This window comes from Pseudorasbora parva, chromosome 16, assembly GCF_024679245.1.
Source record: "Pseudorasbora parva isolate DD20220531a chromosome 16, ASM2467924v1, whole genome shotgun sequence".
NCBI lineage: Eukaryota > Metazoa > Chordata > Actinopteri > Cypriniformes > Gobionidae > Pseudorasbora > Pseudorasbora parva.
This window is the reverse complement of record NC_090187.1, coordinates 39,293,129-39,313,784: the sequence shown is the minus strand read 5'-3', so window position 1 is coordinate 39,313,784 and position 20,656 is coordinate 39,293,129. Positions and strand designations below refer to the sequence as shown.

The window sequence follows — 20,656 nt, the reverse complement described above, 5'->3', positions numbered from 1 at the left end:
TATTAGTAGAAACCCGGGAGTATATTCGAATGATCGTGCCCCAGACCCCCCCAATGCATTCTGGGAGTTGTTGTCTTTCATCCATTGTTGTCTTTTCTTGCACCAAATTCAAAAATTATTTCACATTTCTACTACATTATCGATCCAGTTTAAATACAAAGCTTAATGCTAAATCACTGAAGAAACCCTTTAATTATTAAAAAATAGTGTTTTTTCCATTTCCTGGAAAGTAGCGGTTTTATAGACCAACAGAAATGATATTTACCTATGTGAATGTCATGTCTGTAGCACAAATAGTGAACTGTAGGTATTTCAAAAAAGTTTTGAAAAACTGTGGTGATGCTTAGTAAAGAGTCAATACTGCTTTCCTAGCCAACAACACTAATGAGGATGGGCCGAAAACATTGCATTAAACATTTATAGTGCTTGTCAGCGTTTTTTCCCCTTCTAACCTGCTTGAAAACAGATTCATGAAGATCAAAGTGGGATTCTGACAGCTATGAATTTGTTTGTATCAGCTTTAAAAGAGATCCAAATGTTGTTGAAACAAACTTTAGACTTCATTAATTCCACAGGAATTACTTTTTATTTCCTTAAATATATAACTTTCTTTGTACTTTTTAGACTTCACTAGTGCAACAACTACCTTCCTAATTATTAATAAGCAGAAAAGTAGGAGTTTACAGAGGCAAAAGTCATAGTTAATAAAATAACAAATGTGTGTCCCCCAAACTAAATTGTGTGTGTTTTTTTAAAGGGTTTTAAGGGTGGTCATATTTGGGTTAACTTTTTAAAAAAAAATCCACTAACAAGTTACAATACATATGTATGTCTTAATTTCTTCACTTTCAAACATTTAAACCCTCTAGCTTTTAACATGTCAAATCCTTGACCTTTTATTTTGGCAGATTATTGGTGAAATACTGGGAACTTTTGTGAAATCCCAAACATTAATCAAAGTTATATGGGTTTAGAATGACATGAAAATGTTTTCATTTTTGGGTGAACTGTCTCTTTGAATCACAGCCTTTGATTTGCTATGACTACTTCACATTTATTTTGATTTATTGTGCAGTCCCATTTGTTTATTTTAGTATTAAAATTTGATTTGATATCATTATTAGCTTTTCATTAACATTTCATCCTCTCAGTTTCCCCATGAACCCCCATTTGTTAAAATTGTAGAGAATATCAGACATCTTTGATCAAACTTCACTGCTGTTTCCAAATGATGTGTATATAGAGTATACGAGAAAGTGCATGTATGGAAGAGAGGAAGACTGCATAGCTGCACTGATAAGTAAGGCTGGTCGATGAAGCCATCAGCTAGAGTTTGGTTTTCTCTGATAGACATGCCCTTGGGTCCTTCCTGAATTGTGTTCTCAGGGAACCCTGACTCTCCCCTGTCATCCAGAGTTACTTAACGCTGTCTTAACATGTGGCCACCTCCTCCAGAATAAAGCTGCCCTAAACCGAGGCCCAGTGCAAGGGACAAAAGTGGCGGTGGCGTTTAATGAATAGCTTCAACCAAGCATGATGGCGTGAGATAGCAAAAGTTACAATTTGTGTCTGTACAGTTTTAAAACTAAATTTTTTTAGACATTTTATTGCCATATTTCATTGCTGGTTTTACATTTGATTCTGTCCGTTTCATTTAAGATGAGTCTGCAATTTGTCGGCATTCGTAAATAGTAGAGACTATTTCGTTGATCTTCAGAACACACATGGAGATCTTTTTGATGAAATCTGAGAGCTTTCTCTCCCTACATAAATAGTTATGCGACTATCAGTTTGATGCTTCAAAAAGTTCATAAAATGATTGTAAGACTATTCCATGAATTGAGACTTACTTTATATGAGGTAGAGACTGAATTTAGGCTTTTATTCACGCATAAACATTGATTACCGAACATAAACAGATGCTCAACCGAACCGGCTTGATGCGCAAGAGCAAACCTCATTGGCTCTTGCTAAAACTGAAATGTGCTGCGTAACACGAGAGTGAACCTCATTGGCTTTTGCTGAAGCTAAAATTGTGATGCGTAAGATGAGATAGAACCTCACTGGCTCTTACTGAAGCTAAAATTGTGATGCGTATGATGAGATTGAACCTCATTGGCTCTTACTGAAGCTAAAATTGTGATGCGTATGATGAGATTAAACCTCATTGGCTCTTGCTGAAGCTCAAACATGCTGCGTAACACGAGAATGAACCTCATTGGCTCTTGCTGAAGCTAAAATGTGATGCGCAAGATGAGATTGAACCTCATTGGCTCTTGCTGAAGCTAAACAAGCTGCGTAACACAAGAATGAACCTCATTGGTTCTTGACATCAAGTGATCATGCTCAAGGGCGTCGGACTGGGGGGATAAAGGGTACCGAGTACCCAGGGCCCAAGGCAGGCGGGGCCCTTTAGAAGTCAGTTTTCTGTACATTAATCAGAGAATGGCTTATTTTGTTTAAGTTTTAAGTGTTTTTTATGATAAAAATGCAATACCCCACCCATTGGTATCACTATAGTATTTGGTACAGGGGCCCAGCAAGATGATTCGTACCCAGGGCCCAAAATTTGGTGCTACGCCGCTGATCATGCTTAAGCTTCTGTTTACTACAACTCATGTGCGAGTTGATGAATGTTTAAATGTGAATAAAAGCCTAAATACAATCTGTTCATCATATAAAGCGATTGAGTCTCTTCAGAAAAGTTGGACATAGCTGTCAATGGAGGGACAGAAAGCTTTCAGATTTCATTAAAATAATCTTAATTTCTGTTCCTAAGATTAACGAAAGTCTCGGTTACAGGTTTGGAATGACATGAGATTGAGTAATTATTTAATTTTTGGGTGAATATCCCTTTAAGATGCTCTTTGTGGGAAAACTCAATGGAGGGCCATTGTTTTCCAAAGATGAATGCAAGCAGAAAAATCTCAGTCCTCAGTTAATATTTAGTCGTCCTCTGTAAGGTCATAGCTGTTTCTCACTTTTATTTTCGAGTGGTGAAAATCTTTAAAGCCCATTTGCAAGTTTCTAGAATGACAGAAGAAGCTTGTTTTGGTGAAAAAGTCTGACTGTTTTGCGTGCCTGTGTGTGTGTGTGTGTTATAGATCAGTGAGATGCAGTGAGCGTGGGCAGTCCTAATGGGAGCTGTCGCTATGTGATGGATGAGAAGTCGTGTCACCAGTCTCTGTTGCCCGCTGTGGCCCAAGCAGGAGGCCCACTCTTCCTTCTGCATAATTAAGAACATTTGAGCAGCCATGGCTATTTTAATACCCTTGTTCCTGCCATGCCTGAGCCAGCCATGATGTGCAGAATTTCAATATTGCAAATGAATGAAAAAAAAGGGTTTGTGGAATATGTAACAAAGAAAGACACAAATGTAGATATAGAGGAAATGCATGAATGCCGCATCTCTGTTGAAATCATTTACACTCACACAGCAGTACAACCTACAGGAATGCAATTTCTATCGAGAATAAACCAGACTTTTTAATCCTGAGGTCGTCAAGCCTTTATTTATATAGCGAAGGCGATTTATACAGTACAGATTGTTTTAAAGCAGCTAGTGATGATAGAAAAAATATGCATTTCAACTGATGTCAGTTCAGTGTTGATTCAATTACATTGTAAAGATCATCAATTAGTTCATGTTCATCTATAAAGCAGTTCTGCAAAAAACTCCTGTCATCGTCCAGCTCAGTTGAGTTCTCATACAACAGCATCAGTCTACAGTCAGATCAATAGTATTGTTGAATATTGTTCTAAACTAAACAAAACTTGGTAGAAATCAAACTCAGCCTGGGAGCCCGTTCTCAATCATAGGGAATCTGGATGGGTCACACAAAATGATAGAGAAAACAATACATACATTTAAAATGTATTTAATTTACTCATTATGATCATGATGAATCATCCATCCATCCATCCACCCATCCATCCATCTCTCTGTCTGTCTGTCTGTCTGTCTATCTATGATGACAAGGCAACATTACTATTTTTCGTCTAAAATGTATGTTTTATTTCTGCTTCATTTCACTTAGCAAAAACTTTAGTTTTAGTTTCAGGGGTCTCTTTGGAGGTCCTGGGCATGAAAAAATGTGAAAACCCAGAAAACAATTGTCATAGTTGACTCACTTCAACAGTTGACTCATCCCTTGAGGAAATGCAGGAAATGTGTTGTATATCTACTATCCATCTACCCTTCTTATCCTTACAAATGCACAATGAGAAGCTCTGCTTCCCACGCATTATAACCTTCCCAAAGCTTTACAACACCCACTGAATCATCCTCAATTACCTGGCACTCTTGGGCAAAATACTATAGCCTTCCATGGGAAAAAAAAAACAGAACTATTGAGCATGATGAATGCAAAGTGGCATAGACTGTCGAGAGTTCTGTTTTGACTTGGGCTGGTAACTGAAAAGGGAAGACTCTCCCTTGAAAAAATGTAATGCAAATTGCCTTGATAAAGTATTTAAGTACTTACATATACTATTGTATGATTTGTGTAAAAAATGGCTGATATACAGTATAAGGGCCGAGGTTTTAAATAAAAATAATGGACCCACTTTATATTAGGTGGCCTTAAGTACTATGTACTAACATTTTAATTAATCATTTGATAAAATGCACTTATTGTGTACATACAGGTTTTTACATTGCACTTACATAAAAAAAAAATACCCGCATGTAAATACGTCTGTAATTCATTTCTGTAGTTACAAGCACTTCCCTTACACCTAACCCTACCCTTAAACTTACCCACACCACCACATCTGTCCCTAACTTTACCCGTATCCCACCTCAATATCAGCAACGGTGTTTTGCAATACAATTTGGACACAGTAAGTACATTGTACTTCTTTTTTGATGTAAGTACATAGTACTTAAGGCCACCTAATATAAAGTGGGGCCAAAATAAGCACACAATGAAGAGTTATAGTGAGTTGGGTAACTGAAGGAAGTCAAAAATAAACAAGTATAAATGTCTATGCAAGATTCAGGTGTCGCTATAAATGTCTATCAAAGGCCTTGTATAAAGTCTCCAGTGTGCGGTAGGCTTACTGGTAATGCTATAGCAATGGAAAAGTGCAGTGAGCTCCGTGTCCATCTATGGTGCCGGCAGCAGCATTTCTGAAGTGAGTGGGCTGGATGGTGTGATTTCTCTGAAGCACTCACTGAAGTCTCTCCCACTCAGCCGGAGCCCCTAAGCTCTTGTGTTTTCTTCTATGTTAATGAGTAGTCAGGTCAGTGGGAGGGAACAGAGAGAAACAGCCCATTACCTTCAGTACGTCGCTGTGGGAACGATGATAGGTGTCACCTGGACATGTCATGTGGTGTCGCGTTGAAATATATAATGGGTTGATATAGACTTGCCTGTTGTTGAAGACTGTTGTTGCTTTGGGTTTTCATTCTGTGGCCTTAAACTGGATAACCTTTTATTGATTTTTAAAGTGTTGTATGAATCTGCCGGGCCTCAAGGCCTTTGAATGCAGTTTAAACGTGCAGTGTCCATCTCTGAGTTTCACTAAGAAGTTTACTCATCTTCTCCTCATTATATTGTACTAATTTGTTGCCTCATTTTAAGGTGCAGCCACGTAAGTGGAATTTGGTGAAATTTTCAGGTAAAAAAGGCTCATTGTCTATTGTCAGTAGCAATGTATGAAAGACAGTTCACACAGCTTTCTGTTGGTCAATGCGGTAAATTTATGTCACTAGCTTGAAACCATTATGAAATCTGCATGCAATATAAACCTGAATAAGTTGGCAAAACTCAAATAAATTTAGATAATCAGTTACATTAAAAAAAAAATTCAGTTAAGGAATTCAAAATTTAAGTAAGCAGAACTTAAATTTAACAAAGTGGTTCAATCAAATTAACCTTTATAAATATTTAACTACTAATATATACATTTTTTTCTTCTGAGTTAACAAAACTGACACATTTTAAGTAACCTGAATTGTTTATTTGTTTTGAGTATTACAAACTTGTTTCAATTAATTTAGACAAACTTAAATTGAACTGAAATTTCCCAGCATGCTAAAATTAGGTGTTATATAATATTGTGTGTGTGTGTGTGTGTGTGTGTGTGTGTGTGTGTGTGTGTGTGTTTTCCTATGCAAATTTTAGAAGAGTTTCTGTAATATGTGGTTTTTGGAGGGTTACCATGGTGATGAGATTTCTGTTAAATAATCTATATTGTCTTGTTCATTTAGCATTGTATTACAAATTAGCAAGTCAGCATGAACTGAATCAGCTAGTTAAACCTACCAAAGTTACCACTACAAAAATATTTAAATTGAGAATACATGATTATTTGAACTTATATGTATGAACTAACTCAAATATTTAAAGTTAAGAGTAATTAAAATGTATGAGTACAAAATAAAACTGCCAGTTCACTGTACTTAAATGTATTAATTATTTTGAGCATTAGGGAAATTCACGATCTTGTGAAGTCCTATTGAAATTTTGCATGCAAAAATACACAAAACAATGGTAAATCTAACCACAGCTTTAAATTCTTGAATGATGGAACAAAATGAACAAGTTGCGGAAATTAATTCTTGGCTATAATATTTAGCTTTTACCCCAAATCTGGACTTTTTTTAAGCATAAAAAAAAAAAACTATGATTGCATGATTAATACATGATTTCATCTGTTAAAACTGGTCTTATTTAAGCTGTGAAGCTGTTCTTGCCAATTTAGTGTTAACTACCATGGTAACAATGTTGTACAATCGGATGTAACTAACCCAGAAAGTTTAGTTAGTGGCAGTGGAATCTATATCCAGAGCATCGCTTCAGGACAGTAACTTAGAACTTGACACTGACACAATCTAAGTGATACCTCAAACCTATTCAGGATGATTCATGCAGGGGTGTAAAATACCACAGTGATGCTGTACTATACCCCTGCCATTGTGTTTCCCAGCCCTAGGGGAGATCACTTACCACTAGTGAATTCAGCCATAAAAATGCAGAGAGCTATTTGGCCCCTGAGACTGGCTCCCTGCGCAGGCAGGCGTAAGAGGAGTACTACCATGCTGCGTGTCAGAGCTTTAATGGAGGCCCCAGGGATCCACAATCTAGTCCATTAATGATTCACAAAGTCACGGAAAGCAAGCTTTCATAGACCTTAATGCCATTTCACGGGACTTGTCTACCGAAATCTATCTCTGATAAAGGCAAAGTATCCTGTGTCTGTATATTTTGAAAAAAAACTCTCCTCCTGACAAGATTCGGAGAAAAAAAAAAAGGTTTTTGAAATGTTGTAGAAGCCAGGAGATTTTGGTAATATTAAATGCTTTATAATGCCTCTATTTATATTTATATATACATAAAATAGCATAAAATTTGGGGATTAATAAGGTTTTTGTAAGCTTTTGAAAGAAGATTATTATGTTCACCAGGCATTTATTTGATTAAAAATACAGTAATATTGTGAAATTAAAAAATAACTGTTTTGAAATTTATACTTTTAAATGTTATTTAATTCATTTTAATCTGACAGTATTGATTTATTTAAGTAATCAATTATTCTTCATATTTTTTTCCTGACGATTAATGATAAACATTTTGCATACATTTAAATGTAAACTCTAAAGACGAGTAATGGCTGCTGAAAAAAAATGTTCTAATCATTTTAAAATATATTTAATAATTGTAATACAATTTCAGTGATGAATGATCCTTAAGAAAGTAATTGTTTTTTGCTATCAGGAGATATGACCTGCTTTATAATTTCATGTCATAACTCATTTATCTGAGTTATCGGGTTACCTAAAGGCTGATTTATACTTCTGGGTCCTTGTTCACAGTGCTTGCGGTCTGCGTAGAATCAACGCGTTGTTACATTTTTGGAGAGGTGCACGTCAGGGTAGGCCGTAATCTATAGCTATGGCGTGCACTCGGCGCAGAAGTATAAGTTGGGCTTAAGGCTGTTTAGAGACACCTCTTATATACGTAGTTGAATTGTTAATCACTCTTTGAAGCTTATCATATAACATGGATGTGTGTGTTTATATGATCTTTTTGATGTGTTAAATACGGCCCTGACTCCCTTTCTGTTCAGATGTCTGTATCTCAGAATCTCTCTTTCTTGTGATTTCTTCTAGGCAAACTCGTCCTCTTTCCCCTTCCACCCACCCCTCTGTGTTTTGATGGCCCAGTTTGGGTATGCTTAGTCTTGGCTTCTTTCTTTCACACCATGACATAGTGGGAATCCTCTCCGCTGCTTTTGGGAGTTGTAGCACTGAGCAAAGCATTTTGTGCAATGAGAATCCTCTGTCCAGTGTCAGGGGCTATGCATTACATGTAACATGACTTACGTAATCAGATTACTTTTTCCAATTAACTAGTAAAGAAAAACATTACTTTTTCAAATAAGTAGCCTAACGCAAGTTACTTTGTTTACCCATGTATCGACTGACAGCTCTCCTGTCCTGTGTCTAGAGAAATTGAGTAAGTTGCAGAGGCGTTGTGTGTGAACATGATGGTTACTGTAATTCTAGACTAAATGTGAGCATGCATTTATGTACTCATCTCACTTGCAACAAAAAGTAAGCACAAATTCAGTATTGCTCAAAATGATTAAAAACAGTTAAATGCAAGTTCAGAATATAACGCAATAACTGATTGTTAAATAACACTTATTAATTAAATATACACTTAAATAACCTTATTAAATAATAAGGGTTAGTTCACCCAAAAATGAAATTGATGTCATTAATAACTCGTTCCACACCTGTAAGACCTCCATTCATCTTCAGAACACAATTTAAGATATTTTATATTTAGTCTGACAGTGTATCTGTGTATGCACACTATACTGTCCATGTCCAGAAAGGGAATAAAAACATCATCAAAGTAGTCCATATGTGACATCAGTTATAGTTAGAATCTCTTGAAGCATCGAAAATACATTTTGGTCCAAAAATAACAAAAAACTACGACTTTATTCAGCATTGTTTTCTCTTCCGCGTTTGTTTTCAAACCTCAAATAAAGATTCAAACGGTCATGAATCAGCGGATTGATTCATGATTCGGATCGCGTGTTAAAATCATTCATTGATCCTTCAAATCCGAATCATTCATGACCGTTTGAATCTTTATTTGAGGTTTGAAAATAAATCTGGAAGAGAAGACAATTCTGAATAAAGTCGTAGTTTTTGTTATTTTTGGACCAAAATGTATTTTCAATGCTTCAAGAGATTCTAATTAACTAACTGATGTCACATATGGACTACTTTGAGGATGTTTTTATTCCCTTTCTGGACATGGACAGTATAGTGTGCATACACTTAGATACGCTCTCGGACTAAATATAAAATATCTTAGAATGTCTGAAGATGAACGGAGGTCTTACGGGTGAGAAACGACATTAGGGTGAGTCATTAATGACATTAATTTCATTTTTGGATGAACTAACCCTTTAATGTATTAAATATCCCTTTATAATGTCTTTGCCTACCCTCGATGATCCAATTTAGCCATACCAAAAATCACTGAAATATGACAGATCACATTTGTGTTTCTTTTTGTTGTTGCTGAAGTAAGAGTGTGGAACTTTCTTCTCCTGCATCATTTCTTTTTTGCGTGAAAGGGCCTTTACATTTACGCATACCTCGGGTGCTTAGTGACCCGGGACGTTTACTACCCTCCTCCTAATGTATTTTATTTTTTTATTTTTATTTTTGTGACAAACGCAATATTTTAATGCATTACTTTTTAAAGTTAATTTCCCGTAAACTGCATTGAGGCAGGGTTGTGACTTGGGTGTCTGTAATTGTTATCACCGTCTGACACAGCATTTGGCAACACTCCAAAAATAAATAATAATTTCAAAACAGACCCAGTTTTAAATGAATTGGATATTGCACTGATTGACTAGACTGCCCTACATTGCTAATTTGATGTGGAGCTCTGATGGTCTGTTTTAGCCCTGAATGGTGCAGTGCTCGGGGCCATGTGGACCCTCGGGTGTATGCAGATGGCTGTCTGGCTGTCTATCACAGGATCAATGCACTTGAGGAACTGGAGTGTTGCGGATCGGCAACTCGAGATCTCACCGGGCCTGTGGCTTTGCCTCTCAGCTGCCCGGCTCTTTCTCAGCTCTAATGAAAGCCGCATCGCTCCTCAGAGCGCCCGAATTGCATTAGTGTGTTGCCGCAGCCACACCGATTCTTTACAGCCTTTGTGTTTATTGTTTTCAGTGGTTTGTGTTATTAGTACTACACCGTGAGATGTTCTCTGGTCTCAGTTCTCAAGGTTTTGTACCTGCTTTTACTAAAATTAGAACACTTGTGGTTCACTGCATTCATTTTATTATGTATTTTAAAAGCAATTAAACCATTACTCACCTACTGTGTGCGGCCATTAATTGTGGCACTGTAAAACGGTCATCTATTTGAGCCAGAACTTTGACACTTTTACTTTAAAGGTGCAATGTGTAGTATTCTTTTTTTCCCATTTGTTCCCTTTGTTGCACTTTGAGATTCTTGTGAATGAAAAGTGCATTATAAATAAAATCTATTATTATTATTATTATTTATTTATGAAGCTCTATTGACAGAAATGCAATATAATATACATATGTTTTCAGTAGTGTATAAAGACCTTACATAATGTAAACTACATTAAATCTAATGATCACTAGCTCACATCACATCAAACCGTGCAAATCATTATTATTGTTATACTTTGTTCTCAAATTGTTAATGTTAAAAACATCAGCATCGCGTGACTATGTGTAATTAGTGTGTGTTAGCGCTACCTGTAAATTACATTTTCTGTACAGTCTGATCTTTTGCATATGACTATGGGTGAATCTTCAGTTGTCACTGTTGTTTTGACCATTCTGGATTACAATCCACCATCAAAATGATACGTTTAATTATTCAGGCTGCTGTGAGAAAATGCTATAAATGATCCGCCACCTGCAGAATCCTCACATGCGATACTACTACTAGCCGGACTCCTTCTTTATGATTACAGTGGTGATGTAATGACGCAAAAACATGGTCAAATTTCCCATGGAAATCCACCAGTATCACTCAAATTATGACACATTAAAACAAGTTTACTGTTGTGAATAGGGCTAAGGTAAGAAGATAGGTTTGAACACTGCCTGGCTATCCACTTATGCAGATTTAAAATACAGTAGACAATACGCCACTTGGCTTATTTATTTTACAAGGCCACTGTGGGGCCACTGTACGTACAAAAACACATGCTTCTTTTCTGTGTGTATGAGTATCAATTATCCACTGACTGAGGTTTTAAATGCTTAACCCTGTGTCTTAAAGGGTCAGGGCCGACTGCATTAATTGTGAACCTTCAGCCTTGGTCAACAGAATTACAGCGATGATTAATGGTAATGTATTTAGCTTGAAATAGTTAATCTGTAGCTCTCATTTGCCTTTATCTAGCTAAGCTATAGTGCCCTGGAGACCTTGAGATCAATACATGCTAAGCTAACTGCCTGATAAATGTGCTGACTGCTTAACACTGTATTTATTAACAAATAATTACTTTTTCATGCTGTTTACCTTATTATTAAGTGAATAACTGACAAGATTTTTTCTTCTTCACTATAAATGCAAACCTAAAGAACGCAGTAAAAATGTGGTAACAATTTGAACTCTATTTCAGTTCAGTCTGCAACATTACCCACTGTTTCCATCCAAAGTTGCAAATTTAACTTATGCACAAAATTGGAGTATCGCATAAAGCATCTGCAATTAAAGCGCTGCAATTTCCATCCCATGTGTTCAAGAGAACAAAATCACAATTTACTGGGAAATTGGTGCAATATATCTGTAATAAAAATGGAATTTGCTAAAATCGGGGATATCAAAGAAACTTTGACTCTTTTTTCCTAAATAATAAATTACGTTTTATAGCACGCAGACTAAACGCTGTCATGTTATTTTGTGTTCAGATGCTGGTGTTTGTGAACGCAATTATGTGAGACGCTTCTGGGAGGGAATTAAACCAAGTCATTCTGATGACGGACTTTAGCTCAGGCATTTGAGAATAACTAAAACAACATCTGAGATTCTGTGCAATGAAACTGATCCGCTGGTTAGTCCAAGTCCAGTTATCCTATCACATCCACTGCTGAGGCAAAGTCATGTGAGGTTTGTTGCTCACAAGTGTGCCGCACACGTCCGGAAAGTGAAGCCAAAGCCTCTCGATCGCCCCAAGGTGGTTGTTATAGGCCAATATAGGCCATAAACCCGCCCCCCTCCATGTGATCTAATGGGACGCGAGACTAACTAAACAATCAAATTTTATATTTTTACATGTATTAGTAATTTTAGGAAGTTTTTATCACACTGATGTAAGTTCAAGTGTTTGTTTTTTAAAATAAGTTTGGTTTTTAGTTAGTTGTTTGATGCTATAAAAGTCCCACAGTCACTACCGCGCAGACTCGGCTCCCGAAGTCGCTATTGCACAGACTCAGGTCCCAAATCCGTGCAAGATGTCAGCATCATATTCAGACATTGGCGGCTAAAATGGAAGATAGTGAAAGGGCGTCGTCCATCTTTATTTACAGTCTATGGCTGCACATCGAGGGATTTATTCAGTAATGTGTTTGCATCATAGTTTGTCTTCTTATCAGATAAAAAAAAAAAATTCTGCCTAAGTTGAGCGCATGCATTTTTATGCACATGCAGTGTTAGAATTTATGGGCATCTTGGCATTTATTTTTTATGTGATATCCCAAAATGCACATCAAAATAGGTGGATGGGAGCATGGCTATTCACATCGCCAGCAGCAAATCTACTGATGAAACTCCAAACAAAAAACCTCTGGACTGCAGCCACAAAAGCTTTTCATAGTGATTCATACACACAAACATGCCACCATGCTATAAAGCAATGTTTTATACTGAAACAGTAATCTGAAGTGCTAAACAGTTAGAGGGAGACAGTGATATTATACTGTATATCAGTGCCATAAATTCCAAATTCTATCTATTTTATTTTTTCATGAAAGATGTCACACATTATGTTACTATATCTAGATGATGTCATTTCCAGAAAGTAGCGCTGATGGGCTTTTCTTGCTAATGATGTCATGTACAGTATGTGGAGAAATAAAAAGAGTTGTAATGGCTGGAGAAAGTTAGCATTAGTTTTCTGGTTCAAAGGGAAATATAAATTCCCAAATGCGCTAATATCATTTGCATGATAATGAATCTCTAAAGATGAGAATATCTTCAGATTATTACTGAAAGCCTAGGATTTATGAGCACTCTGCATATGTGGATGTTTAGTCCATCATTCTGAACAGAGCTGAAATACAACATCAGGTTTATTCAGCAAAATCTCCCTGACAGATCCTGCAATTACAGAGAGTTTGCAGGAAACAGGGAGATGAAGCTGTGGATAGAAGAGGTTTATGGAGAGACACTGATGAAGGAACAATCTCATAGTAGCATAACAACACACACACGCACACGTGGGCGTTGGGTTTCCTTTTTAAAAGTTTGGGGTCTGATTTTTAACTCCAACCGTTGCTGTGTGCCAGTCATATAATGGGGTGAATAGGTAACAACGAGAGCAAAACATAAACAAAAAATACATGCTTAGGCAACGTGCACAAAAACCCTGCTGCTCCTCACGACACAATGATTTGTTAAGACACAAACCGATCGGTTCCTGTGAGAAACCGAACAGTATTTATGTAATTTTTTTATATTCGACGAGTCTCATCAAGTTTTCCCATCAGCAGTAACTTCCGTCTGATAAGGTCAACACCGATGCGATCAGATATAGATATATATATATAGATCCTCAATTGTGCCTGTGCAAGTGTGCAGATCATAGACCGTAAAAAAATGCAGATCGATCGAATGAGAAATCTACATGGTATATCTCTGATCTCGCCAGCTTGACCTCATCAGACGGAAGTTACTGCCGATGGGAAAACTTGATGAGACTCGTCGGTACATGAGATAAAAAACTAAAATAAATACTGTTCGGTGTCTCACAGGAACCGATCGGTTTGTGTCTTAACAAACAAATGTGTCTTGAGGAGCAGCAGGGTTTTTGTGCACGTTGCCTAAGCATGTATTTTTATTTGTATGTTTGCTCTCTGTTACTTATTCAGCCCATTATATGGCCGGCACACAGCAACGGTTGGAGTTAAAAGTCTACATTTGTATTCGACTGAAGAAAATAACACACCTACATGTTGCATGCGCTAGGGGTAAGCAGATAAACCTCTAAATTTCATTTTTGGGTGAACTAATCCTTTAAGCTGCACAACTCTTTTCAACATAGAAATCCCATGCATCATTTTTTCCCCAAATGTTTGTTGGGCATCAAAATAGCGTATTAGAATGATTTTGGAAGGAAACCAGCCAATCACTGTTGTCATGTCATTTTCCTATTGCTGAGTAATGAGCTACTATTACCCAATATGGCCCCACTTTATATTAGGTGGCCTTAAGTACTATGTACTTACATAAAAAAACAAGTATAATGTACTTACTGTGTTCAAATTGTATTGCAAAACACCGTTGCTGATATTGAGGTGGGATACGGGTAAAGTTAGGGACAGGTGTGGTGGTGTGGGTAAGTTTAAGGGTAGGGTAAGGGAAGGGCCAACTGTGTACTTACAAATGCAACTACAGAAATGAATTACAGACGTATTTACATGCAGGTGTTTTTTAAAATGTAAGTACAATTTAAAAACCTGTATGTACAAAATAAGTGCATTGTATCAAATGATTAATTAAAATGTAGTTAAGGCCACCTAATATAAGTGGGTCCACTGCCTCTGAGATGAATGGAGATGTTTAAAATAAAATGAAAATGCTTCAATCTAATGCTTTTAATGGTGACGCAGTCCACAATGATGAGCTTGAAACTGCCTCCCTCATCTGCCCTGTGTAGGGTTGAAGGTGTGATGTTTTATTGTCCAAAAGCTGTTATTTCCTATACAGTCTTCTCATTATCCAAGAGCTGTGCAAGATAAATGATTTTGCCTTTGTGTTATCTCTGGCTAAGTGGCTGCTTACACATTCACCCTGACGAACAATGAGTGTTGTCCAGCCATCTCAGTTGGATGATGAATGGGCTCCGTGGATTTTTGTGTATTGCTCTCTCCGCCACATAAAAAGATGCGCTTGAATAGTGTGCATTTGCTCTATTATTTGTGTACTAGGGGAAGTGGAATTATTCAAAGCCTCTTTTTGTGGCTTTAGTAGCGAACTCGGGAGGCAGTGTAAGTGAAAAGGAGAACATAAATCTCCCATAACAATTGATGAGTAATGCTCAATCATAGTCACATTCAGTTTGATAGAAGTGTGTACGTGTGTTACAGGCATGAGTGTTTGCTTGTTTTAGCCTTAGTCTAGTAAGCAGGCATGCCATTTTGGATTATGGGCCTTCAGTTGGGAACCTGCTTAGAAGTGACATGGGTTAGCGCTCTCCCACGATCCTCGGGGCCTTTGTCTGAGTGCTGACAAGTAACTCACCCTGAGCAATGTGAATATTACTGTCCACATTTTGCCAAAGACTCAACCCCAGGTTCTTATGTCAGGCCTTTACCATTTCACCACTTAATAGCCCGAATGATTGAAGGTAAATGTAGAAATAATAATATTAAAAAAAGCATTTCAGCTTTTAAAAATCAGCACACCTTCGGTGAACCTAGGCATAATATATAAATATCATTTTAGATTTTAATTTGCAGATATTGGCATATACTGGTATAACATCTCTAAAGAAGCATTCGATTTGATGTAATATTTCATTTATTTTAATTTATATTACTTTCATTTATTTTAATTTACATTTATTTTATTAAAATGTATTTCATTTTAATTTATTTAATTTAAAATTAAATGTATTTTATTTTATTTATTTTTAATCTAATTTTCATTATTTAAATTTAAATTTAAAGCTCCACTGTGTGATATTTTCCCCCATATAGCGGTGTAAATGTATTTGACAATCCAGTGAATATTAGTTTCTGTTCCTCTCAATTCCGATTTTGTTTTAACTCCTACGGTGGCCGATTTAGTCCAAGATTAGCATGGCTTCCAGTTCGACCTCGTCAATGAGTGCCATCGAGTGTTTAAAGCTTGAATTTACGGGTATGTCCCTCTTTGGCTAATGTACTTTCAAGATAGAGAGGCAACATGGCGACCGGCATTCGAAACCCTCACCCGTATGTTTTTTCAATGGCATATTATAAACTTATGAGAATACTTTATTACTTGAAAGAAGTAAATATACATAAATGAGCACATATATTTTTGAAAGAACTAAGTGTTTTTAGCTAAGAATAAACTAAAAAAGTTACACAGTGTAGCTTTAATGTATTGATAATAATAATATTTATTATGTTATTATTATTATAATAATGGTCATTGATGATAATAATAAAGATTTTAATAAAGATAATTTAATATTTATCAATTTAATTTATTTTAAAATGATTTAATATATTTATTTATGTATTTACATTTAATTTAAAATAATACATATTATATTATATTTTCTAGCATAATCATTTAAATCTATTTTTATTTTAATTTATAATAATAATATTCTATTATGTTATGATGTTGATAATAATAAATATTTTAATAACGACCTTACCTCGCTGAGATTAGTCCATCTCTGCTCTCTCTGCATCTATGTGGGATGGTCTGACCTGTTCGCCAATAGGGGCACCTCTTTCTCTCATTTGTCCCCTCTGGCAGTCTCGTTGGGTTCCAGCAGTCCTGTGTGAAGGCTGTATGTTATACAGCTATCCAGCCGTCTCTAGACACCCACAGAATGTTCTATTTGGCATCAGGGAGACGCATGCGCTCATGGTCCACTGCCCTCCATCTGCTCGTTTATCCCAAAATAGAGCCATAAAAGTTTTCTAATGAAAGATTTGTATAATTGTTACACAGAGAACTTGCAATGAGAAATGGAATGTGTTTTTGAGAGATGTAGAATATGGTATCAGCTATCAGGCTCTTCGATGTGTGTATAATCTGTATATATGGATGTGTGTGCGCGTGTGTGTGTGTGTGCGTGTGAAAGACACTCTTAAGTGCTGGGTTCACACAGCCAGATGGTCAGTCCACTCAGGCATCACTACTGACTGACTCTTCCCGTGTCTGTTGCTTCTTCTAAAGCACTAAAATATATTTCCAAGAGTAAACAGACCACCATGAGTCTCGTTTGGCCTTCTCCTTGGCTTTTTCCCCCTTGAGCAACACAGAAATAACATTAGTAAGTTCAAATTGTGTTATGATGTCAGAAATGGCTCTGTAACAGCATTTATGATCTAGAAAGGGCTTTCAAAGCTGATGAAAATGTGTATTTTGATTCTGACCTTTATATTTGTCCCTTTTCATACTCAACACAGGGGCCTGAAAGGCTCAATTTGGCTGAATATGTTGCTTTTTCGTTGGCTGACCTCATTATGTGAGCATCATTAAAAGCTTTCCAGAGGTTTTGTGATTGAGAAGTACAGCACACATCCTGCTTGCCGTCCACCTCTGTTATTTCTCTCACCGAATGTTGTATATCTCACAAAAAAAAAAAAAAAACAGCTGGAAAATTTGGAAAACAATGGCAATGGAAACACATTTGCCGAATAAATCCCTCAGTGCTCAACAAAAAAACTCTCGTGACTTTGCCTCAGCAGTGGATGTGATTGAATAACTGGACTTGGACGAACCAGCGGATTAGTTTCATTGCACATAGGGCTGTAACGATACACCAAACCCACGATTCGGTTCGTATCACGATTTTTGACCCACGGTACGATACAAACCTCGATATGGGGGGAAACAAAACAGTTCAAAAGATATTTTGAGGGGAAAAAAATAATCTATCAGTGTGTCTCTGGCATCTGCATGTTGGTTGTGTTGCCGGCCAGTTGGGGAAGCTTCTTGATTCAAATTGTGTGGGTCTTGTCAACTACACGATTGCCATCCTTGTTCTCCACCGGGTAGCTGAAATGTTGCCATACTGCTGACTTAAAAATTGGACCTGGACAGGAAGGATAATTCTGGGAGTTGGAAGGGGTGTGTCGCGATTCTGCCTTCTCACATCGCGATATAGGTTCGTGGACCTGCATATTGCGATTTCGATTTCATATCGCATATCGTTACAGCCCTAATTGCACAGCATCTCAAATGTTGATTTAGTTATTCTCAAATGCCTGAGCCAAACTCATTAAAAATGATTTGATTGAATTCCCTTCCAGAAGCGTCTCACATGATTGCGTTCACAAACACCAGCATCCGAACACAAGATAACATGACAGCGTTTATTGCGTTTCGTCTGCTCGCTCTGAGACGTCATATATTATTAAGAAAAAAAAGAGCCAGTTTCTTGCCCTATTGCAGCAACTTTCATTTTTATTACTGATTTTTTGCGCCATTTTCCCAGGAACATTCACCAATGTTTTATGCAATATTCCAGTTTTGCGCACAAGTTAAATTTGCGACTTTTGATGGAGACATAGCTATTGACTATGCTGATGAACATATTCTCATGCATCTGAATAAATTCATTCTCTTTAACAGATTCTTTAGGATCTACACCACCGTTCAGATCTTCTATCATTCAGATTAAATGTAAATATAATAACTCATAGAGGGAACGATTCAGTTAAACATTCAACAGAAGAAATGCAAGTTTCTATGATTCTCATTAAGCATCTGTAATACACTCACTGTACACAATGCGTGCGGTATCCCAAGCTCAGCATAACAGAATGATTTGCCTATAGGCTCCGTATGGCTTGCCAAGTTCTTACAGTAAGTCTTAATCCAGAATAAATCAGTCATGCCAGAAGACTTACTGCTGAGGGTGAATTGTCTTGATTTGCACTTCAATCTCTGATCGCGTACAATTACAGAATTTAATATTGCAAAAGCGAAAGACTGTCTGTGATATTAGAGGTGGGCTGAGAGAGAAAAGGTGACTTCAGGTTTATGGAATTTAATTTCTTCTCACAAATAATTCTCTCGTTATGAAGAACTGTTGAACTAATGAGGAGCCGTTTGAGATAATGAGATTATATTTTACTGAATTGATATAGTGGGGTCTATAAGGGTGTACTCACACTAGGCACGGTTGCCATGAACCGGGCCCGAGTACGATTGTACTTTGCAGCTTTGATCACGGACTCCAGCACGGTTAGCGCTCACACTGCATGCGAACCGCGCCCGAGTCAAACTGATCCGTGCTCTGGCCCACCTCTTCCAAGCGGGCCAGGGCCGGCTAATCGAGCCGCGCCCGGGCACGGTTCGGAGCACTCACAGTAGTCAAACGAACTGCGCTTTGGTGGTCAAACGCACTCGGGCACAGTTCAAACTGACTAGTGTGAGTACACCCTAAGTCTGATACTATGAAAAACATTGTAGAACTTGTGTGCCATTACAAATGACCTATTAAGTGTATCAAAATACGATAAAATAGTGTGTACGTTTGGTTAGTAAACTACTGCCTTTCTCATCTGTCACCTGGTGCATTTATTCGGACAGACTCTCAGGTTTCTCCAGTCGTTTGTGATATCCAGACTTTGAAAAGTCAATGAAATGAGTGATACATTTGAAAAGTCATGGAATAAATGTTTTATCTAACCGATTAAATATTTTGGAGTCAATTTTCTGCACATCACATAGTGTCAGCTGTCTGTTGTGGGTTTTATTGGAGATATTTGTTCATTAATAATATTAATAATAAAGGATTATATCAAGTAGTTCTGCTTGGTACCTGGCATACAGAAAGAGATGAATCCCAGCACGGCAGTCTCCAAAGCTATTTTTGGAGATCATATCATGAATGACTTGAAAAGGTAATGGAAAAGAAACCAAGACTCTCTCTAAGCATGAATATACAGAATATCTCCAAAGGTGTCACGTTTGGTTCACGTTTATGTTTTCATGTCTTTCATTTTGTAGTCATGGTTCCTCTGTTTCCTGGGCCGTGATCAAATCATGTGCTTCCCTAGTCTCATGTGTAATATTCTGATTGGTTGTTAAGGTCATGTGTTTCTCTGTTTTGTTTTGCGATTGGCGTATTGGGTTAGACTTGACTCGAACTATGAACTAAAATAAAACAGAAACATAGAAACTCACCAATAGCAGGTTACACAAACAAAGCTAGACAAGGAGCAAGGGTCACAAAAAGGCTATTTATCCAATGGTTGAAAAGAAAGGAGTAAACATGGTCACTAGTAGGTTGTGATGGCTGTCAATCAAAAAGTGGAGCGGTAATCTGTTCCATGTGTTCCCTGTCTGAAAACCAAGCGGCAACCTCCCCCAGTTTCTGTTGAAGCCAATATGGAAGTGACTTAAACTGCAATTCCTTTACTGGCCACTAGGGACAGGCTCCAGAAGGGAGCAGAATCTCATTGAGCCCCATGTTAAAATGCCCAACTTTACAGCAGGAAAAAACATGTTTACAGCCTGGTACAAATTGTGGTTTTCGTCTATACGGCTAAATTTGCCATTAATGGCAACTGTGAGGGGGTGATTTTTTTTTATAACTCAGTCATTTACATTATATTAAGCCTTAAAGTTCTGCTTAATTAAGGGCGTGGCCGCTTTGAGTGACAGGTGAAAGATGATGCGTTGAATGGCAACAGCTCATCTCTACTTTACACTTCAAAACTGCTCTGCAGA

At 37.2% G+C, this 20,656-nt stretch overlaps 1 protein-coding gene across 3 annotated transcripts in view; it reads left to right on the top strand.

Moving 5' to 3' along the window:
- Positions 1-20,656, top strand: part of LOC137042980 (novel FERM domain containing protein) — a 135,456-nt gene that overhangs the window by 74,220 nt on the left and 40,580 nt on the right. The window contains exon 1 of one of the 3 annotated variants that reach the window (XM_067418976.1): positions 14,095-14,217. The exons of the other annotated variants lie outside the window; for them this stretch is intronic. Coding sequence (XP_067275077.1) covers positions 14,200-14,217 — 18 coding nt within the window. The 5' untranslated portion in view covers positions 14,095-14,199. Of the gene's footprint in view, positions 1-14,094; positions 14,218-20,656 lie in introns of those variants that run through there. 3 annotated transcript variants of the gene reach the window in all.